The sequence below is a fragment of the Gouania willdenowi genome, chromosome 1, assembly GCF_900634775.1.
Source record: "Gouania willdenowi chromosome 1, fGouWil2.1, whole genome shotgun sequence".
Lineage (NCBI taxonomy): Eukaryota > Metazoa > Chordata > Actinopteri > Blenniiformes > Gobiesocidae > Gouania > Gouania willdenowi.
The window spans coordinates 21,630,418-21,654,694 of record NC_041044.1 but is presented as its reverse complement, the minus strand read 5'-3'; the positions used below and the strand labels follow the sequence as shown (position 1 = coordinate 21,654,694).

The 24,277-nt window shown below is 39.3% G+C and overlaps 1 protein-coding gene across 9 annotated transcripts in view; it reads left to right on the top strand.

Moving 5' to 3' along the window:
* The first annotated feature begins 1,109 nt into the window (after nt 1-1,109).
* sh3gl2a (SH3 domain containing GRB2 like 2a, endophilin A1) overlaps nt 1,110-24,277 on the top strand; it is a 53,473-nt gene continuing 30,305 nt past the window's right edge. For 6 of the 9 annotated variants that reach the window (XM_028443762.1, XM_028443744.1, XM_028443709.1 and 3 more), the window contains exon 1: nt 1,111-1,305. In XM_028443762.1, the coding sequence (XP_028299563.1) occupies nt 1,261-1,305 (45 nt within the window). In that variant the 5' untranslated portion in view covers nt 1,111-1,260. Of the gene's footprint in view, nt 1,306-24,277 lie in introns of all 9 variants that reach the window. The other 3 variants (XM_028443726.1, XM_028443717.1, XM_028443691.1) reach the window with 1 other exon arrangement.

The following is a 24,277-nucleotide window of genomic DNA, read 5'->3' as shown; positions in this document are numbered from 1 at the left end:
CCAATTGTACAAGTTTTTGTCTCTTGCTTTTTAAGTTTATACATGAGATGCTTTACCGTATATAAGGTCATCTTAGCAAGATGTGACAATAACTAGTGACTTTTACTTTGAGTACTATTTAATTGAGCTGCTTTTTACTTGTACTTGAGTATTTTATGTATGACTTACTTTCAACCAGGTAACAGTACTTCTACTTGAGTAGAATATATCAGTACTCTTTATACCTGTGGTGATAGGAGCTTGTTCTTCTGAACGGTGGTGGGTGCTGTCCATGGTCCTGGAGATGATTTCTTTCTCTTTTTATCTTAATTCTGGACTGAGGCTTAAGATTATATTTTTTTTGGATCTGTTGGAGGAAGAAATTGCAAGTTAATATAAACTAGTAATTCGGTTATTAGTCTGGTCTTGTCCATGGGAAAGCTGTCCCATTAATAATAGTGTTGGGATTTGAACCCTCCACAGATGAATTGGAGGTTATGGCTTTATTTTCCAGGTGATCAGTTGTTACCCCTAGTGTTTATATGAACAGTATTGTGTTCCACATCTTTCTTCCTTCATGCACTCTGACTATGTTCCTGATCAGATGAATTGTTCCTGGTTTTTAAAGCACAGGTTTTCTCCTTGGTCGTCCTCTAACAGAGCCTTATGGTAGTACAGAGTACACATAGTACACATACTGTAGTACACATAGCACACATACTGTAGTACACATAGTACACATACTGTAGTACACATAGTACACATACTGTAGTACACCTACTGTAGTACACATACTGTAGTACACATAGTACACATACTGTAGTACACATAGTACACATACTGTAGTACACATATTGTAGTACACATAGTACACATACTGTAGTACACATACTGTAGTACACATACTGTAGTACACATATTGTAGTACACATAGTACACATACTGTAGTACACATACTGTAGTACACATACTGTAGTACACATAGCACACATACTGTAGTACACATACTGTAGTACACATATTGTAGTACACATAGTACACATACTGTAGTACACATAGTACAGAGCTCAGTCGTAGTGAGGGGGCGGCCGCTTTAACGGCAGCAGGCTGTGACGTCACGAGGGCTCGGCGTCCAATCGTGTATCGGGCTTCAATCTGGCAGGAGATCCCTGAGCCCAGGACCAGCGCAGACGCAGACGCAGGATCGTTAGTAGCTACTGTCAGTCAGCACCGACACTCCCTCCTCACGCCTGTACCTGTACCAGCTCGTCTGTAGCCACCATGTCTGTAGCAGGGCTGAAGAAGCAGTTCCACAAAGCCACTCAGGTGAGAACACACACACACACCTCTGTGTTTCTGCAGCAGCAGCGGCTCTGTGTGTGAGTTGTTATGATCAGTGGTTGTGCTGCAGCATTGCACCAAAGGATGATTTATCACTGACGGCTCGGTCTGTGGTGGTGTTTAATGCTCGGTGGGATGGGATGGTGTGCTGCCTCTGACCCTCTCTGTACCCTTCAGATGACATTCCTTTTAGAAAACCCTATTCATCCATCCATCCATCATCCATCCATCATCCATCCAGTGCAGTGTGCGGGTTGTAGTGATGAATGAAGGGCGTATTAAATCAGGGTGTCTGTCAGCCAACCACATGTGCGGCCACAATGACGTGTACCGTGTTATGCAATCGTTAAGTGGCGGAAATCCGTTCCCAGCAGCGCACGCCATGACCTCTGTGCCCTCTAAACTCACTCTGATGGTCGTGACCATCACACCAGAGCCTGGTCTTCACTGTCTAATGTTTGTCATCTGATGTTAGACAAAGAAGGAATTAGTTCAAGGTTGCTCCTTAGGGTTCTCCACCATTCCATTACATCTAAGTCCTCCTGGTCCTGAGCCTGCTACTGGTCCTCGTCTTGGTCTTGGTCCTGCTCCTGCTCCTGGTCTTAGTGTTAGTCTTAGTCTTGGTCCTGGTCCTGCTCCTGCTCCTGCTCCTGGTCTTAGTATTAGTCTTAGTCTTGGTCCTGGTCCTGCTCTTGGACCTGGACTTGGTCTTGGTCTTGGTCTTGGTCTTGCTCCTGCTCCTGCTCCTGGTCCTGGTCCTGGTCTTGGTCTTAGTGTTAGTCTCAGTCTTGGTCCTGGACCTGGTCTTGTTCTTAGTCTTAGTCTTAGTCTTGGTCTTGGTCTTGGTCTTGGTCTTGCTCCTGCTCCTGCTCCTGGTCTTGGTCTTGGTCTTGGTCCTGGTCCTGGTCCTGCTCATGGTCTTAGTGTTAGTCTCAGTCTTGGTCCTGGACCTGGTCTTGATCTTAGTCTTGGTCTTGGTCCTGGTCCTGCTCCTGCTCTTGCTCCTGGTCTTGATCTTGGTCTTGGTCTTGGTCCTGGTCCTGGTCCTCAGACCCTAAGCTTCTCCAACCAACTCCAACACATAAACTGACTTTTAGTCTTGTGGTGAGGAAGGTTGCCAGTTTCTGTAATGGTGAGTCACTGGTGCTGGCCATCACCTTCAGGCTCTTCACTGCAAATCAACAGCATGGAGGCCATGTCACTACTGATGTGTGTCCTGGTTCTACCTTTGCTACAAGGACCAGGGCTGGAAAATCCATCTTCCTGAGCTGCCGTCATCCACGAGGAGGAGGAAGATTTAATTGTAGCACTAGTAACTGCCTGTCTAGCCAGGGTCACAAACTATAGTGTCTGAATTACTGTTACATGGTGGATCTGACTCAGATATGGCAGCGAGTGAAGGTTGGGATATCATATAGTGTTTTGATTTTTATTAAAGGTAGAAGCTGTTGAAGCTGAAAACTACAACACTGGCAGAGTTTGTGGGCGCGTTAGATCTGTGACGTATCAACACTTAAATGTAGAGCTTCATTTATCTGATGGAGAAACAACAGCAACCCACATAGAGCATTAGATGGCTGCACATACATGTGTTAACTGTGTGATAACTCTATTGCCACCCATTGCAAAGCAAATGATTACATGCATTTACTGCTAAGTAAAAGTGCAAATTAAGTCATCTTTATCGGCTTTTATTCATGCAGATGTTTATTAGTTTGTGGAATTATGCAGTGACACACATGCACTAGGGGTGGGTGATATGGACCACACTTCATATCGTGATATTTTTTCTCAAAATGGCAATATGCAATATAAATCTTGATATTTTTCACTTAATAAAGCAGATTCAAATGGGGTTGCCTGAAATTTCTAGTGAATGACAAAAAAAAAATGAAATAATTAAAAAAAAAAAAAATGTTTTAACTAAAATAAAAAAAAATACAATTTAAATGTATTCTTACAATTTAAATGTATTAATCTTGTTACTTTGTGCACTAATCCATACTACTCGTAGCACAATGTCACAAACTTGAACAAACACTAATTCGAGAAGAATAAAAAATGTCTCTGCGGTTGCCAGAAATTAGTGACATCATAACCACAAGGTTGGGAACCACTGCAATAAAGTCTTCTGGGTTAAATTTGTGAATGCAAAATTCCAAACAGACACATTTATTAACAAACAGTTGCACCATATGTACCACTCTAGTCTTTTTCTCCTCTAAGGGACAGCACGTGTGAGTGAGTTTTGTAGTGTAGCTTGTTTAGGGGAAGGTCTGGAGTTGGCACGCACTCAGAAATGAATCGAACTTTGCTTTTCATGCTATTCTGAGTGCTCTCCTAAAATTAGTAGTTTTTTAATTAATAAGAAATGGCAATATATTGTATGTTGACTGTCGATATATTGCCCAGGCCTAACACGCACACAGATACAGTTAGTGGCCCTCTCTAGAACCTTCTGCTCCCGTGTCACGGTTGCTGTAATCTTGTATAAGAAGTGAGCCCACAATCTGGCTACTCACACACAGACACAGGGACATGCTCTCCACTCATTATCATCATGGGGAGATCACTAAGAAAAGGGGATGAAGAGATTATTATGGAGGGCTAGGGTTTCAAAAATAATCAGATTCTGGAGATAAATGCACAGAGGGGCGTCCAAAGTGGATCCTCAATGGTCTCAAAAATAACACCATTAATAGATTCAGGTCGGTGGAAACTTGGAAAAGTGCCATTAGTGATGGCAGCTGTTACTTTTGTAAAAGCCTAAGACTGTCTTTGAAATCGCACACTAAGGTACTACACACTATGAGTATATACTGTCTACTATATACTATTAGTACGATTAGGATGCAGACCATTCCCACTAAAGTGTACTTCCAAGTTTCCCAAGATGCATTTTGAACCTGAAGCACACTAAGGCTAAATATATCTGTTAATTCTCAACATTTGAAAGTTCTTTTAAGCAAGAAAGTGACCAAATAGAATATCAACATGTGCTCATTTCATCCATAAAACTCATGTAAACACATTTCATGCTGACATTTTGGAGATTTTCAGAGACCCTCCATTGTGCTACTGACAAAACTTCTGGTTAACTTCAAAACAAAAGCCCTATTTACAAAAACGTTAAGAAAACTAATGGAAGACAAGAAGAGATGCTTTTATTTTGAAAGGGGGATGTTTGCCTTTTAGTTTGAAGCCTGCCCCAGTATGATTTTACATTCCGCTCGCAATGCATCATGGGGCGGTTGAGTATGACTAGTGTACCCACCGTGCATACTTAAAAAATGTCCTGATATAGTATACATCCAGGTATTTCTCGCATACTCAATCTTTCCATGCTATCTAATGTGAACATACTAATTTTGACGTCATACTTAGTATGAGTAGTACGTTAGTATGGTTAGTATGGTCACAGCCCCAGAACTAATGATCAGAAAAATATTTAATACAGAAATCATGATAAAAGCTATATTTTTTTCTACATTTATCAATGGCAACAGGTGTCGAAAGTGTTTGTTGTTTAATACATTGATTTGAGAAACATGGTCATTTTTTTTTAGATTAATGCAGAAATAATAATAATAACTGTTGTACATTATTTGCAGACTGGAGCCCATTTTGTCTTCCTAAAATGGTGCATTGACCTTATTACTCAGCGTGTGTGTTTGCTAATTAGCTGTGCAGCTCTGTTTGAAGTTAAGCGCGCAGCATCTGCTGATGCAGCATTGGAAAGTCCTCTTGTTTGTCTGGAAGGTTTAGAGCTGTGTTCCTCCGTCACAGAACATCCTGGGATCGCTGTGGGAAACCAGTCAGAAAAGTCCCAGTGCCACGCAGAATTTTTGAGAGTCGCACGCACACAGACTCAATTTCACCTTCGCACATCCATCACTGACTAATTCATTTCACACAAACAGAATCACTCCTCTCCCTGATGGAGGACACCTCTCTCTTTCTCACACACACACACACACACATGCACACATACACATGCACACACTCACTCAAGGACATCCAGGCTCAATGCGATGCATTAATAATGGCAGCCATCTTTAAAGACATAGAAAATCGTGGGGCATGAAGGGTAAAAGCTGACCGGTTTACTATAAATAGCAAAACTCAGAAGTAGAAAACCTGTCAACAGCCTGTGTTTGGTTTAGTGCCAAATGTTTGGTACTTATGGGAACCTTTATTTCTCTAGATCAGTTTTGAGTCCAGATAAAGAACTGCAGCCCATCTTCTGGTTTGAATGAAAGTAGTGTTTGCTTGCTGCTCATTTCAGAGTGAAATGAGTCATTCTCAGACCAGATGCTACCTTTACAAATGCCCCATCCACCCGATCACGTGTTCAGATGTGCTTCTGAGGAGCGTGCCCGTGTGGCGTTTCTCTCTATTAATGGTTTGGGGAGAGGGGGGAATAATCCCTGCCGTCACGTTTTAATCTGGAAGTTTAAAGAATGTTTGGCTTTTTTGGGAGCTTCAGAGCTGAGTGTGTGCAGCAAGCAGGAAGATAGAAATGCGTTTGATGTAAGAAAGGAGAGGAAAAGAACGGAAGGGAAGGTTTAGTGCCGCAAAACATTTGACAGTCGGACCAAAAAAAAGATCAATCTTTCCACTTTTTCACAACAAATGCCTTCCGTTGTGTGTGAGAACTAAGCTGCAGAGCCACGCCATTATATCTTGATTTAAAAAACACTCACTATGCATCTGTTGTTGCCTCCGTCTTCAAAAAAAGCTTGTTCACATTCACTACCTGTCTTAAAGGGAGCACTATGTCCGTTTCTCTGTACCTGTATTTGCAGCCTTTGACTGCAGATCAACACCAGAACATTGTATCTTGCACAACCCATTAGAAAAGGAGCAGAATACACTTTGTTATGCTGTTGAATTGCAGAGAAGAAAATACTGTGACCACACTATATTCAATTACGGAAACTCCTTCACTTACTGTGTGACGCTCGTCTTAAACGCAGGAATCCTCCCCTTTAATATTAGAGTTGGTTTGTCTGTAATATCCATGAAGATGGATGATAATGTGAATATTCTGATTATCCTGATGCTTTTGTGTGTGTGTGTGTGTGTGTGTGTGTGTGTGTGTGTGTGTGTGTGTGTGTGTGTGTGTGTGTGTGTGTGTGTGTGTGTGTGTGTGTGTGTGTGTTCCCTTTAGTTATGTTAATGATCTGTGAAGGTTTTAATGCTCTGATGACGAAAATGAAATGGATTGTCTATAATTAGTCTGGAAATAGTGGAAAAGATGCTAACATGCATTATTTGTGCAAAACAAATGTCTCGTTCTTTTTTTTTTTTGGAAAACTTTGAAAAGGTTTTTTTTTTTAAGCCCACTTTAGACACAGCACTTTTCTTGGTCCATAACACTGTAGCACAATAATAAACAAAAGTACTTTGCTCTCTCAGGGGCACTATATACAGTAGCTGCAATTTACACTCCCTGGAAAGTGGAAAGTCCACATATGGCCTTTAACAGTACGGCTAATGTTGCGTTCATAACTACTCTAACTAATCTGCATTTCCAAGTTTGAAATTCAGATTTCTGTCTTCAAAGCGTTCCAGATGCATCGCGTCGAAATATCTCCAAAACATGGCTGACCAACATAGTATATATTGTGTTTGTGTGATTTGTGACCTTGCAATGCACTTTTTCAAGTAGGAGGTCAGAAACACGCAGAGTTCCGAGTTGCCTTGAACGCAGCATTACTGCTCCTGAGACATTGCTTCATATCCATACATTTGCAAGCCCCACCCTCTCCACAGCATCCTATACAGCGCCCCTTAAGCTAATTAACTGTGAATTATTCATGTGTACATTTTTTATATTAAACCTAGAACTAAACCTGCACTTTCAGGGTATGTAGGAGGTGCAGATGTGTGCGACGTGTCAAGTGTCAGCGGCTGTGTTGTGTTTGTAGAAACCCTATCATCTGTGAAGATGATGCAGCTGTGTGCGTGTGCGCTACCTTCATTTGTAGTCAGCCTTCTTCTGGAGATTTCCCAGTACGTGCACTGAATACTAAACGCTGCATGAGTTGTGTCACTTAGCCTTGTGAGCTAACAGCCCAGGTTTTTTTTGCACATAAATTATAGGTAATTAGAGTAAATATGACAGAATGTATTAATGGTATATACTTTGTAAATGCTGTACGTTGTGCAGTGCACACGTTGTAGTCTCCGACAGGCTGCGTATGGCTGGTTAATGCAGGCATGATAGTGAACGCACATAGATGTACGTTTCCCTCCTGCCTGGGGACGTGAGGAGAGTCTTTGGACGTTGTGGACGCCTGCAGGAGCTTCAAGACAGCAGATTGAGAGAGAGTGAGTCATGTAGCCTGGATCCACACAGGCCTACTGCAGTGCAGCGTAAAAAACGATCCAGCTGGGAGATAACAGATGGGATGGGGGGAACGAGAAAGAGAGCCAAGTGAAGAGTGAGAGACAGTAGAAGACGAGAAAATCATGGAGAGGAAGAGAGGAAGGTGTAGGAAGCTCACCCTGGAGTAGGTGGGGAGGGGCAGTGAGAAAGGAGGAGACCTGCCAAGAAATGCCAAACACTGGAAATAGAGGGAGGACTTCACCAAGCATGTGGAGAAATGGAGAAATCCACCCAATTTTAACCTGAAAACAAACAGATCACTGTAGTTTTTTCTCATCGGTGAAAAAGATCAACCTTACTCAGGAAGTCCCATAAACAGTCAGACAGGATTTTCTATCTGTGCTTTTTGTTTTGCTCTCTGAAGCCCAAATCCTGGAAAAATAATCTGTAAGGATTACTCTAAAGTGCAGTAATCCACCAGCATTGAGGTTCAGGAGGTACAGTACCTGCAGCGGGGGTGGAGGACGTCACATGAGAGTCTTTCTTCACACTCGTGGTTCTGCTGAATTTGCACATCCATTGTGCAGAATTCACATTTAATAAAATGAGTTTTCATCCAAGGTACTGGTAAATTCAAAGCCTAACTTTACACGTGGCTCCACATTTATCTATATATGGAGTTATTGGAAAAATCCTAATCCTGCTTTGCTGATGTTTGTCTGTATTTCAAACCTCGCTCCATGAAAAAAACACTGAACATTACAAATGAACAGGTCGATACATGGTGCACTCACACTGGCTGCGTCTTTCACAGAGGTGTAAAGAATACTGATGAATCCTACTCAAGTAGAAGTACTGTTACTTGATTGTAGTTGTACTCAAGTAGAAGTAGGAGAATCGACATCTTGCACAATTGGAACTTAATTTATTTTCCACAAAGGCATCTGTATAAAATAAAAGGTTTGTCAAAATCTACAATTATTTGAATTGAAATAAAATAACACCAATAAATTCAATTCAAAATTTAAAAAAAGATTCTCAGGCTCTAGGTAAAACTAAATATATGAACTCTAAAACAGTGCCATGTGGGTAACAACAGAATAGGTAGAAAACACAACTTGAACTAAAGATAAAGGCAGAAATGACACGACTAACAACATATGGATTATGTTTGATGTGCCTTCAAGAGATCATGAAACAGTAATAAAAGAATATATATAATAATTTACTCAGTAATGGTTGGGTTTAGAAAAGTAAAATAATGAATTACTTTACTTCTTTTGAAACACACTTAAGTAGAAATAGAATTACTGATTTATAAATATACTCAAAGTACAAGTACCCGTAAAAGCAACTTAATTACAGTAATTTGAGTACTTCTAATCCATTACTTTCACCTCTGCTATTTCCTCGACTCATTGGGTAGTTGTGGTTGCAGATGTAGCTCCCCCCCACCCACTGGTATTTTTTAGTCCTCTTCTGTCAATGAAAGATCATTGTTAACAAAATACTGATTTTTTTTAAAATTTGTATCAATTCAGTGAAATCAGGAATGGACTTAGTCTAGCTGTACAGTATCAGCTAAAACGCTGATTTTAAAGTCGTTGTTGTTTAAAGCTTTTAACTGACTCTGATTGAACCCTTGTGTAACATATATTATTGTCAGCAAATGTGTAAACACAGAGTAAATCTCGTGTTCGTTCTTCCCTCGTGAGGTCTCTAAACAGAAACATCAGTCCCTGGCTGTCTGTCGTTTTCTCTGATGTATTAAGAGAAGCAAGGACAGCTTTTGTGTGAGAGTGAAACATCGCGACCATCTTTGCACGTGTGAATGTTCCATTTTCACTGACACCATGTTAATCCTCAAGAGGGTAGTTGGAGAAAGCCATTTTTCCTCTGTTGAGTTTCTAAAGCACCAGCCCCACAGCACCAAATAAACAGAAGCTATACATCCATCCGTCTTAAGTACCGACTTATCCTGATCAGGGCTATATGGTGCTGGCTCTGTCAGAGCACAAGGCAAACAACAACAAATTAGTTTTAGGGTCATTTTTTATTTCTGATCACACACGTTTAGGACCTTGGGTAGAAACTTTACGTTTCTTCTTCAAGTTTACTACTAATAAAACATATTTACTCAAAAGGTCACGGTTTGATGTCTCAAACATGGTAAAGGCTTAAAGGTGCAGTCTGCAACTCTTATAAAAGGAACTTTTTGTCATATTTGCTAAAGCTGTCACTATGTAAGGACAGCTTTACATGAAACTAGTAGTTTGTGTGAAAAAAACAGGCTCATTGAGTCCCCCCTGCAGCAGGGAGGGAGGGGGAGGGAGGGATCTGAGAGTTGCGGACTGCACCTTTAAGGTTATTTCAATGTCAATGTTTGTAGTGTTTGCCTCCTTCCAGGTCAATTATTTTAGAATATCTTCAAATTTTAACACAAAAATCATTAGAGTTAAATGTCAAATAATTTGTTATGGTAAAACTGATCCTAAACAATGAGAGCCCAAGTGATCCTCAGACGACAGCTTGGCAACCTATGGCTCCGGAGCCAGATGCTGCAACTGTCCCGTGTTGCTCAGCGACCAATCATTGTGCTCCTCTGACCATCACGTACGTCATCAGGATCATTTGTAGTCATCCAACATCAATGATGCATGTTTACAGTGAAATATCAGCACAAAAAGATTAGACATCTCTGCCCTATGTTAAATATATAAAGTGAGCATGAGTGTTCATCTGACTTATAAGATCTTTGGCAGGGTTTGCGCTATAGTGAAGTTGTTCACAGAGTAACACTCACTCAGGCTGTGTTCAAAACATACTACTCATACTAAGTCTGACATCAAAATGAGTACGTAGTGTGTTCCAATTAGATAGTATGAAAAAAATTGAGTATGCAAGAAATACTCGGATGTATAGTACGTCGGGACATTTTTTTGAATATGTACACTTGTCATACTTAACCACGACATGATGCAGTGCGAGCGGAACGTCAAATCATCCTGGAACTGGCTTCAAACTATAAGTCAAACATACGCTTTTCAAAACAAAAGCATCTCTTCCTGTCTTCCATTACTTTTAACAGTTTTGTAAATAGGACTCTTGTTTTGAAGTTTAGTCAGTCGCTCCGAAAATTTAAAAATCTCCAAAATGTCGGCATGAAATGTGTTTCCGTTAGTTTTATGGATCAAATTACCTCATGTAGATATTCTACTTGGTCACTTTCACACTTAAAATGTTTTCAGAACTTTCAAAGGTGGCGAATAAACTGAGATATTTAGCCGTTTATTTAGTGTGCTTCAGGTTTTTGTCGTTGTAGGTTTGAAATGCATCTAGAGAAACTTGGAAGTATACTTCAGTGGGAATGGTCACCATCCTAATCATACTAGTAAACAGTATATACTCATTGAGGGTGTAGTGTGCACTGTAGTACGTTAGTATGCAATTTTGACCACAGCCTCAGACACTGGTTACTAGGGATGTAATGATTCACTCAACTCCCGATACGATTCAATTCACGATACTGGGTTCACAAAGCAATTCTCTCACGATTTATTTTACAAAATGGGACTGTACATAAATGACTGAAAAATATTCCTTTATTTTTTTTGGAAAAACACTGTACTATTTTCCTTTTATTTTTCATTGTCAAAATAATCCCTTGATAAACTATTCAAAACAATGCAATTTAACTAAAAATAAATCTTGAATGACATAAATAAAGAAATAATACAATATAATAGTTATTTTTCTTTTTAAAAGTGCAACTGAAAATGTATTTTGTGCCTTAACAATTGGACTTAAAAAAAAAAAACAGTCATTGCCTTGTATTTACGTCAGATATTTGTTTGAACCAGCAGAGGGCGCTGGTAACCCAGTGGCATGCAGATATCGTGCAGTGAAGAAGAGATGCAATGCTAGCAGAAAGAGCTAATAGAAAAACGTGACGTTTACAGATATTCACGTAATATTACAGATATTATTTCAGTGCCAAAGGGTTGAGGAATCATTTATGAACATGTTTAAGAGTAGAAGGCGGCCAGAAAGAAAGTAGTAGCAGATTCCGCCTGCCGCCAACACTTAAAAAAAGTACTGCGATTCAATTTTCACAGCATCGATGTGAACCGTGATACCTATGAATCGATTTTTAACTGCCTTGCGATTAATCGTTACATCCCTACTGGTTACACAGCAGGCCTCCATGTTCCTCTTCCATGTCGTTAAAGCTGCTGAATCCTACGTTGAACCCTTCGGTGTGTCCACTGAACAGATGCATTGTTCAGACACTTCCAGCAACAGGACCATGGCTCTGTTCTACTGCAGCGAAGGATTTTTGCCTCTGTCGTCTTAAAGTATTTTATATATTTATTTATTTTAAGTGCATGTGCAGCAGCTAGAGGCCCTAAAACTTGAGTAATCAATTTTGTGCAGAAAGTTGAAGATGGACTGACCTCAGATCATCTCTCCCAGTCCTATTATTACACAGTGACTGATCAGATGCGGCACATTTTGAAAATGATCCTAAATGAGGTAAAATGAATGTAAATGAACAGCAGTGAGTCAGTTGTTAACAAAGAGTGACGGACATTCATTGCGTCTGTTGTATGTTCTCTGTGTGGAGATCATTCAAAGCTGGTTTTCCTTCCTTCCCTCACACCTCACATCCTCCCTGTCTCTCGCAGCATCAGTATTCAGGCCATGGTGGATGTTTTATTCAGCAACTTGTGTGTTATGTATTCTAGGCATCAACCACTGCAGGGGAGATGGGCAAAGATTCTGAGAAGCTCTTATTCAGCAGTATTACAGCTTCTCATTGGGAAAAATTCACCCTGAAGCTTTGTAAATTCATATTTGAATATTTCGTTTTTTAATCTGCTAATTGTGCTGTTTCCTAATGTTGCACGGTTCTCCTTTACCGTGTGAAGGGTTTTCTGTTGGTGTGTTGCTTTGAAGAGCATTATTATGGTGTGAAATTACATAAGACTACCCTCCAAGTCTGAGACACACCAAGGACCCATCATTGTTAGTATTACTTGGCCAGGAGCCCTTTAACACTATCTCCTCTGAACACACACACTGGTTGGCTTTTGTTGGCTCCTGGTGACGAATGCTATGCCAATGTGACCTGCAGATATAGTTGCGTACAGGATGTAATTTACAATGTGTGGCATGATCTCACTCTGGGTTAATGGCCTCTGAACATCAGTGATGAACGACATCAGGTGAAAGAAAGAGGCTTGGATAGAGAGATTTGTGGAAAACATAGTGGATTATAGTGAAATGAGTCTGCATCCCTGATGAAGGATTAAAGTCCACTCATAGAAAGCAGCAAACTACCTTTTCATACAAAAGGTTTTTGACCTCTACCTCACAGAATAAATACTGCTGTGATAAACCTAAAACACTTTTAGCACTTCTGCTTCCCTATGATTAGAGTAGGCTACTATAAACAAAGTACAAATATAATGTAAATTCACCAAACACTTCACAAGACCAATGTTGCAGACTGAAGAAACTCATTTATTTCTCAACACACCCAAAATGTTGACATGGAGGTTCATAACATTCTGTGTAATGGCTGCACAGAGCGTTACATTTCCCCCACGTTGCCCTGGGACATTGACTATAGCCCTGTGGCCAATGATGTTGCTGCCCCTCCTTCGTGTTGTCGTCAGGTTGAACCCAGCCTCATCTACATACATGAACTCATGCTGGATCTCCTCTCCATCCATTTGTAGAACAGTATCAGGCAAAATTGTGTAGTTCAGTGTAGATCTAGTATACATATTAGAGTACAGTAAAAGATTATGAGAGTATGCATGATCACACTGCTAAAGTGAATACATACAGTACCTCTGCATAATCATGCCGCAGTCATTTCACCCTTTCGGAATTGCGCTCGAAAGGCACTCGATAAATGCTTCAATTGAATATGGTTCTTTTTTAGGATGCGTGCCAGTGTTGATGTCGAGACTTGATGGACATTGTTGAATATGACGTGGTTATTGACAATGTTATCTTAGAGCTGATTGAGTGTTATTGCATTGTTGGCCAAAACCATGTTTACTATCTCCCTTTCTTGCTGTTCTGTGAACATGGGAGGCCTCCCCCTTGTCGTTCCTGACCCTCAATCCTATGTAGAAAAAAAAAGAACAGTATACAATACAAGTAATTTCACAGGAAAAGGTAACAGAAGTGCTGATAGTGCATATATTACAGTACTGTAAGAAGTTACTGAAACTGTGCAGATGTTTTTGATATGATGATATTTTTACTATACCTATTTTCCAGTCGAAATGTTCTTTTCACACTTGCCACTGTATATCGGCTTATATTTGGCTGTATTCGCAGTCCAGCCTCCCTCAGTGCCAGGCCGTGGTTGACAACGTGGTCAACCAGTGTTGCGCGGATCTCATTTGTCAGATTCATTGAGAACCTTCTTGTCTTCCTCTTCCTCTACCTCTACCTCTACCTCTACCTCTACCTCTACCTCTACCTCTACCTCTACCTCCAGCATGGCCTCCTTCTCTTCCTCTGTTGATTCCTCTTGCTCCTCCTCTTTCTCCTCATCTTACTCTTTCTCTGATTCTTTCCATTGTGCTTGAAGACCGATGAACTCACCTGCTGCTTTTTATAGGGCTTACACACCTGATTGGTGTGTCTACAATGAAGCAAACGAGTGTTGGCACACCTGATGACTGTGTTGAACCAATTAGTTGGACGCTGTGGTAATTTGACAGTCAGTGCTTTGGTATTGCAAGGTAGTGACTTCATGATAGATTTTTGTGTGTAATGTATGTTAAGTGTGTTTAGTGTTTTGCAAATCACTGTGTGTAGAGTTTTGCAACAAGTGTGTGGTTGACAATGTGCTTATAGTTGTGCAAATATGGGCTGATGTTTTGCTTCTTGAGTGTAAGGTTTTGCTAATAGTGTACTACTTTTAATTTTAGTGAGGAAGCAATCCAAAAAAACTGTAACAGTCGAAACATGTCAGGAGATAACATTTCCTTGTCTGAATAAACAAAACCTTAATGATATTTGATTATCAGAATCAGAATCATCTTTATTCGCCAAGTGTATGTTGTACACACGAGGAATTTGACTCGGTCAACTGTGCTCTCTCCAATAGCAAACTCGATAAAATAACAAGATAATAATAATAATAATAATAATAATAATAATAATAATAATAATAATAATAATAATAATAATAATAATAATAATAATAATAATACTATAAAAAAAATTTAAAAATAAAATAAAAATAAAAATAAAAAAAATAAAAAATAAGATAAAAAGAAGGAAAATAATAGAAAAGAAAGATAATAATAAAATATAATAATAATGAAAGGAAAATAGTGCAGTAGAGCATTGATATGCATTGATTATGAGTAAATTATCACAGGTTATCTATTCTATATCCTTCACAATGAGGTTTCCTTTATTATTCTGGATTATTCCTCACACGTGTGTGTAATTATAATCTCCATGAGAGAATAGAAGCTGTTTGCAGGAGAAGAGCAGGAAAAATCAATAAAATGGGAATCAAAGCAAGAGTGCATTTAAATGTGGAGAGAAGGAGGGGGAGGAGCTCTAATGTCTGACTGGGCTCATGGGGACAGTAATGGGAGCTGTGTGTGTGTGTGTGTGTGTGTGTGTGTGTGTGTGTGTGTGTGTGTGTGTGTGTGTGTGGGTGTGTGTGTGTGCGTGCGTGCGTGCGTGTGTCAGGGACACAGTGGTGTTTTAGAGGGCAGAGATGCTGTATCACAGAAAGGATGTTCCCTCACTAGAAAATCTCTGTTATTTCATCTTAAGCTTAAACAGACACGACACACACATACACACACACGCACACACACACAGTGAAGTCGTCTGCTTTCCACCAGCTGCAGAGTCGGAGCTGAATGGCTTGTTGAGGATTAAAGTCAGATTAATCAGAACGCTGTGACTTTGCATCATATCAGTCCATGTGTGAGTCACAGCGCTGCAGCACTAATCTATAAAACATGCTTCATGACTGTTGACTCACCTAAATTCACCATGTGGCTGCTTCAAAATTTCAAGTATATATTATTTCACTTTGTAAATTAAAGTCTGTTTCTACGGTAATTGTATTGTTTTTCAATCCATGCCTTTTTTATTTTATTTTATTTTATTTTTCGTTATTTGTGCAGCAGAGTCGCTTTAGTTCTGTGTGTAGACAAGCTTCTTCACCCCTTAGTTGTAGGATTTCTGAGGGCATTTTTCTACTGTTCTCATGTAACATCACATTAAGATTAAAACCCTTAAAATAAATGCAAATGAAAAAACAGTTTTTATTATCATTTATTAGGAGTAGTTGTGTCTGGAGGTTTGCAGGCTTTGTCTTCTTATCAGGATATTTGCTTGTTTATTTTGTGCAATTTGCTTTACATGAAGTAAAAGAGAATGAAACCTTGAAAGAAATCTGAAAATATATTTTGTTTGGTAATGTCCACATATTAAAACATGTACTTATTAAATCACTGCTCATAATCCGGTCCATAAAGTATTCCATAACAATTCACTATTAAGGATGAAAATTAATAAATGCATATTTTAGCTCATCCTGTATTTTGAGGTTGTTTTAAGATATATTAAATTAGGGGTGTGCATTGCCATGAATCTGACTTGCGATGCGATATATCCCAATACTAAACAATATGACATACATTGTGATATATTGTGATGTCAATAATTACAAATTTCACCACAAGTACAAAATGGTATGAAATACAATTTATTTCATTTTTTTTTTTTTTTTAAACTTGCGAGAACGAGTAAATGGTATCTAACTGTAATTCAGGAACCAATATAAAAAGCAAGTGGTATGTTTATCAAACTGTCAAATTACACTTTTACAACACATTCTGATTCTGTTAAGTTCTTAAAGCCTATCTATAAAAGTGTCCAATGTGTGCAATGAACTTCCAAGCGAAAATGCATTGAGCGCTGAGGTAGTTTAACAAGGTCTGTGTGGTTCACTGATACCTAGTGAACAGGTGTTTACGTGCTATACATATGTTAGCGCAAATTAAATGTGTTTTTTTTTTTTTTTGTTAAAAAACATGATTGAAAAGATTTATTTGAGTATTTTTTGGATTAAGATGATAATCGCGTGGTGAAAAATCGCAATGTATAACCAAATCAATCTTTACTTACAGTACATCCTTATATCAGTCCCTCCAGGATTTCACGATGTTGCGATCGCAACTATTAACGCAAAATCAAGCAAACTCCGCGTAATCAGTGCGGCATTGCAGTTTTTCTAAAAGCCCACAACTTTCGCGCAACTTCGCTGAAAAAAAACATTTTTGGCATTTTAGCGCTTGTAGTTGCTACGGAAGTAGCGGAGGATGTACTTCGGGCTTTGCGCCATAGAGATGTGTACGTAGACGCCCCATCGACTGCTGCCACCCACTAAAGCAGTGCGTCTACGTATCTTATTTCTATGCTTTGTGCTGCTTACAAGGAACCTACGAAGAAGAAAATGCCTGCGTCACATCCTGTTTTCAACAAGTCCCGGGAGAAAGCATTCAATGGAGTCACGTGTGATAGAAATACATTGCATTTGCTGACAGAAATATCGGCTAAGGACCGTGCAAAACAGTACCCAACGTTGCTTCATAAGACTGGGGGTAAACTTTTTTTGTTCAAAATGCAATGTTATCATCAAGCAAAAGCGGAAGTTGTCTATGGACAAGCATTTTGCTTCTGCAATGCATGTCAAGAGAATGCAAGCCAGTGCACAACCCCATGTGAGAGAATAAACAGGAAGCACACAATAACATTACATACAGTATGTTCGTTAATGCTGTGTATTTTTTATTTATTTTTTTGTTATGCCTAAAGAAATATGTCTTCATGACAGGTTCATGTTATGCACTTGAAGATTCCTTAAGTTCAATATTGTTTACTGACTTACACTTCTGATGATCATTTTGATTAAAAACTGTTGCACCTTTTGCATTCAGGGTATGCTCAGTGTATAAGCTAAAAAAAAAAAATGTTTGCATCTTTTGCAAAATTGTGTTGGTGTTTGCTTTACAACAAGAAGCATATTTTTTATAGAACATGTCTGGTCAATATATATTTATAATTGGTAGAAATAATTAATTTAATTGTGAGTAAAGTATGTTTTAGGGTTGAAAAAAAATTGCAACTTTTTACCGCAACTTTTGGAAAAATGGCCCATGAAATCAGGCATTTCAGCCCACAACAATCACAAAAAATGCCCGCGAAATCCTGCAGGGACTGTTATATGAAATGCATGCTATATGGGAAATAAATAATCCTTCTTTCCCCCCAAACATAGCAACATATTATTTTACTGGTTATGTCAAGCATCATTCAAACATACTGTGAAGAGAATAGTCTGCAACCGTCCCATCATGTAAACGCTCACACACAGGGAGCCTGTGTTTGCCTGTGTTTGCCTGTGTGCACCTGAGCTTCTGTTCCTGAATCATTTATTTAACCTACTTTGCACACACCAGCACTGCAGGCCAATGCTGTACTAAACATCTACGACTCCTCTTACCTCCATGTTTGGGCTTTCGTTCTATAATTTCTATTAAAGTCTTCACAAATGTTGCATTATTTTATTCTATTTAATTTTCAAACTTTGATCAGCATTGCCAACAGCTTGTATTGCAGTAATTTTCACACTGGTTTACTGTAATAAATTACCAGTTGAACTACATTTTATTGAAAACTGTCAAGAAAAACTATTTTCTCTTATTGTGACCATTACTTTAACGTGAATCCTTTGTTACACATTAACGACAAATAATAAAAGCAGTAAATAAAAGCTGCTGTGTAGTATTCAGTGTTACTGAGACCTTGTTTGGAGATTTTTATTGATCGCTGTTTGTCATATTCTGAATCTAATTACAGTTTTTCATATATTTTTGTTTAAAGACACACTGTAACTTTTGGCCACTAGGGGCGCTAGACCTGTAACTTTCACATCAAGCACCCCTAGTGGCCACAAGCGCCACAGCACTGTCGCAAAACTCAAACAATCAGTCGGGCAGCCACCCTTGTTTGCGAATGGGGGCTGGGCTTGCGCCGCAGCTACAGTTTATGGGCTGGAGTATGTGCTGGGGCTGGAGCAGCAGCCCTGCCCTACTCTCCTCGCCGCGTCGGTGGTGCTCCCCCCTACTCCGTGGCCTCGCCGCAGTCGTCGGCCCCCTTCGCCGAGGGTCGGCGTGATGGCCTGCGTCGGGTCGTCCGTCCTCTCCGACCACCGACGAAGGGGGCCGACAACGGCGGAGAGGCCAAAGAGTAGGGGGGGGCACCAACAACGTGGCAAGGAGGGCTGACGTGGCGAGGTGGGCCCGCTTCTCCGGCGGCGGGGAGAAGAGTGCGGCGGTGGCGTGCTTCACACCCCAGCCCTGAGAGCCATTCCTTATCCCGAAGTTACGGATCTGACCTGCCGACTTCCCTTACTAAAGAATCCACATTTAACTGAATTATCGCTGCAATCAGTGCACCATTAACCCAACACAAAACTACCATATTGTGCTGTTTTGGCTGTGAACAGAGGCTAACTCGTTTCAGCTGCCCACAGCAATGGCGCCGGGTTGGGAGATGCCCGTATGTTATGGCACGTGGGAACTATATATATATATATCCAAGGCTGTGGTCACGTGACTGCCATAAAGTGAAATGTTTCCAGGCATTCTTCAGGTCACATGACCTGGCCAAAGACGGTCCGTCTCCTCCAAACTTACATAGTCGGTATTTCAAGAGGGAAGTCCTTCTCGGAGCATTGATATTGTCAAAGGTCAAAAAGTCCACAATGTGCCTTTGAATAATATATATATATATATATATACTGTATATATACTGTATATATATATATTATTTTTTTTATTTTTTTTTTACATCATATTTTTTACTTTTTGCAAAAACTTGAAAAATGACTGACCATTTATACTTGATAAAGGGTTGTTCACAAAAAATATAGGTTTTATGGATTATATTTCCATTTTACAGTAGCAAACAGTACTTACAGTACGTATTATTACTATTATCAGCACAGCCTTATTTTATATATAAATGTACGATCCCAGCAGTGAATGACATCACGTTTGAGGTCTGTCTGTCGCCTCCCGTCACGACCTTCCTCGTGGCTGTAAAATCAGATTAAATCACACCAGCTCTGAAAAGCAGATTGTCAATATCACATGTATAGATTGTTTGCCTGCCCAGGATTTTCTTCTTCTTCTTCTTTAATGTGGTCCTCCCGGCCTCAGGATTATTAATACCGTTGTTGACTTTGTGAGGCATTTGGTGGGAAATGATTGAAAGTCTGTGGCTAGAAGAGAAGGATCTGGATTTCTGCTGTTTTATTGATTTTTTTCTGTAAACACATGGCTGCTTGTTTTTCCCAGGATACTGTGCTGTTGCTGGCTAATAGTTGAATGAGAGTTTAGAAATAAAGGACATTTGTCTTCATTAACAATGATAAACTGCCTGTTATGTGCAGGGGTGGAGCGGCCATTTTAAAAGTGAGGGTGTTCTAAGGGTAGGGCAACCATCGACTTCATTTAGTTTATTAAATTATTTGACTAAAACCATGATCAAGCTGTTATTAGGTCAGTGATACTCAACATGTGGCTCTTTATGTCTTAATTTTAATTATTATTTCCCCAGAAAACCTTTTTAACCCCCTTTTACCTTTATTTTTTGGCCATTTTGCAACTTCCTTTGTCCCATTTTTGTCTCTTTTCCTTTTGCCAATAAATATATATTTTTTTACTTAATTTTTGTCCATTTTTGAGAATTCTTTTTGACACTCTTATCCAATTTTTGTCGATTCTTTAACCATGTTTTGCTACATTTTGCAAGTTACATTTTCCAAGGTAGTTTAGGCGATCGTGTCTCAGTGGTAGAGTAGGTCGTCCAGTAACCGAAGGGTTGGGGGTTTGAATCCCGCTCTATCCTAGTCATTGTCGGCAAGGCACTTTACCCACATTGCCTCGTATGAATGGGTATGAATTGTGCATGAATGTTGGTGGTGGTCAGAGGGGCTGTAATCACGAAATGGCAGCCACGCTTCTGTGAGTATGCCCCAGGGCAGCTGTGGCTACATTGTAGCTTACCACTACTGGTATGACTGGTGTGAATGAATAATGGTTTCTGTACACGCTTTGAGTCTCCTTGAAAAACACGCTGTATAAATTCAAGCCAAATAAATCAATAAATAACACTTGTTTCCTTTTTTCCCTACAATGTGCCTCATTTTGTTCCACATTTTTGCAGTTTTTCACTATTGTTTGCCACATTTTGCTCATTTAAGCTACCTTTTGCCTTTACATACCACCTGTTTCCTCTTTTTTGTCATTTTTTTACCACTCTTCACTGCTTTTGGTCCATTTTAGTCACTTTTCACTCTTTTCTTGCCACCTATTACTTATTTTTTGTCACTTTACGTACACTTTACTCATTGTTGTTGTTCACTCTTTGTTTACCTTCTCAGAACGGCGGCTTCGTCAAATGGCTGGCTGTGATTGGCTTGATCACCATTCAGTCAATCTAACTGGACCAATATGTTTTCAACAATGAATTTGAGTTTTTATGAAAGTGCGGGTGTCTACACCCCCATGGGTGAGACTCGCCTGGTTGTGTGAAAGCCTCGTGTTTTGTCTGAGGACCTTTGGGTTGCTCCGTAGCTCCAGGTTTAATGTAAACGCTGCAGCAGGCTCGCGACAGCGGCTGGTTTTCACGAATGGTGCAAACATAGTTTCTTTGCAGGCGAGCTGTCACAGTGCATCCACTCTGATGGAATGTCCTTTTTCTCTCCACCTCTACTCCAGATCTTTGCTTACTCACATCTTCTCTCAGCATCTCTCCATAGTGAACTGTCCCTAACTATCATCTGCTGTCCATCCTTGTTATGTACTGTATTCTCTGAGGGTTTACTCCACAACGTCATTACACTGTGCTGTGCATCCGTCTAATAAACAATAAGCAAAAGGTTCACCATGACCTCCTTTTTAAACGAAAATACAGCATTTAACGCCTGAAACTAACCACTGGTTTTTTTGATTATCTTTGAAGTGCAAGGTTAGCAGTTTGATACCTGACCTTAGCTCTGTGTGTGTCCCTGAATAATATGAATAATGTAACCCTAACCTTGTTTCTTTCCAATGGAAATCAAAACAAGTTCACTATATAATTCAGAAATTTGACTGATTAAAGTGGGGGAAAATATCCTGATCTAATTTAAAATGATGTTTAAATCTGTTAATTATTATGTTTTTAACTATTTGTATTCTTATGTGTGTATTACACATACAAATAGTATTGATAATGGAACACTGGTCCCAGTATGATAATAAAGGTTAATAAAGGTGGGATGCGAAAGAAAAAACAAGTTAAAGCAGTCATCTTCTACAGTTTGTCAACATTGTCTAGTTTTAAAGGCTCATGAGAAGCTTTTCAGCCACAGTTGTGTATTTCGTTACTTTTGCATGGACTTGTGAACTTTGTATGGCTGACATGTTCTGTTTAAAGGCACGGGTAAGGTTTGGACCTAATGTTAGGAGAGGGAAAGAATAAACCGTCTCACGTCCTGGTGGTTGGACACCAGAGTAGTGACGATTATGCATCATTATAAATAATAAAGGGCTTCACTTTTTATCACATTTGGCAGCTTCTGTAGTTAATGCATAGTTATTATTCATTATGTGAAAACACAGTTGATTGATAAAACAAATGGCCTGTGTAAATGCCTCTGTTTTCATGTCGTTGACATTGAACATTTTTAGCCTTATATCTGTGTTCATCTATACTCACTGATATTGATCAGGGTTGTAGAAAATGTTTTTTTTTTAGGTTCTGGAAATGTGATCTTTAAAATGATTTACTATAAAAGTGTCAAGCATGCTGATAATGACGCAGATGTAAAATAATACACGGGAAAGACAGAAACATTTGGTTTTTGAGCTTTAGGTTGTTTTGTTGGCTACACAGACTTTTTTCTGTTTTTGTCAGGGTTTTTTTTTCTCAACATTGCTGATGATCTATGTTTTCCCTAAGAAACCAGGATCAACAAAGTGTATTGATTTCTAGCATATCGAGAACGTAGCCAACACACAATGTTACACACAGCTACTGTATGTTACCAACAACACAACATGCAATCCCATCATATGAATCCTGCTATTACACTGTACATACTTATGTAATACATGAGATCTTTTATACTATTATTTACCAATTAAAATAAAATGCTGTCAAGACAGTTTTTCAATTAAATTTGCCATAAATAAAGACTGACATACACACAACTATTATTCATTATGCACAAATGATCAACGACACACACACACACACACACACACACGGAACACATAGGTTTGTATCTGAACTCTGACCACATCTACTAGTGATCAGCATCTCCATCATTACACCCACACTTACTGAACTTATGGCACTGCAGAGGAAACATGAGGCTGATATGTAACAAATCCACTCTACATGTTTTCCGTTCAGGATTTAGGAAAGCATTAGATCTCACATTACCTCAACTGAAGGTGAAGATCAGGGTTAAAATGGAAAGTGTAGAGTGGCCATTAGGAAGAGGAGAGCGAGAGCTGTACATCACCACTTATCTGTTTCCTCACATTGCAGAGCTTTGCCTTTTATTTTGTCTTTTGAATCAAGTTCATTCAAGTTGAAACCAACTATAGCACTACTTTACATTACAGAGGTATAAAGAGTACTGTTATATCCTGCTCAAGTACAAGTAAAACGTAGCTCAATTAAATAGTATTCAAAGTAAAAGTTACTAGTTACTTTCACCCTCCACGTCTATTTTTGGTAATAAGTGTTGCCACAGTTCCCTTGCATACAATAAACATCTCATGTATAAAATAAAAGGTTTGTCAAAATGTGCAATTCTTTTTAGAATAAAAAATATATATATTTATATGTGTATATATATATTTTGTTTATTTGACAGGGACCATGTACTTTCATAAATATTACCGTAAATGTACCAGAGTTACCCTAATGGCTATTTTTCATCTGCTGTCCCTGGACAGCTGTTAAAAGTCACCATAAAAACATTATGTGTGTACATTAGTACAAGTAATCCTGCTTCAATAAATACTGTAGTTCAATACATATTTTAAATATATATATATATCAGGGCTGATGATTGCAGTTCTGATTACTTAAAGCCAACTTCTTAGCTTGGTTTTAAAGCCAATAAATTCATTTCATTTTTTTTTCCATTTCCTTTTCATTTTCATGCATTCGTTTTTTCTCAAGTAGGGACATGAAAACAAAAAAATTCAATTCTAAATAAAAAAAAAAGTCAGGCTCGCCCTGTCCAAGGTGTACCCCGCCCAGCGCCCAATCAGAGCTGGAGATTGGCACCGGCAGACCCCTGCGACCCTGAATAACAGGAACAAGTGGGTCTGAAAATGGATGGATGGATGGATGGATGGATGGATGGATGGATGGATGGATGGAAAAATGTCAGGCTCTAAGTATAGCTACATTCATAAACTCTAAAATTGAGAAAAAAACTGGCATTCAGTGCTCTTTTGGCGTGATGCATAAGGTTTATTCTGATTGGTCGGCTATGAT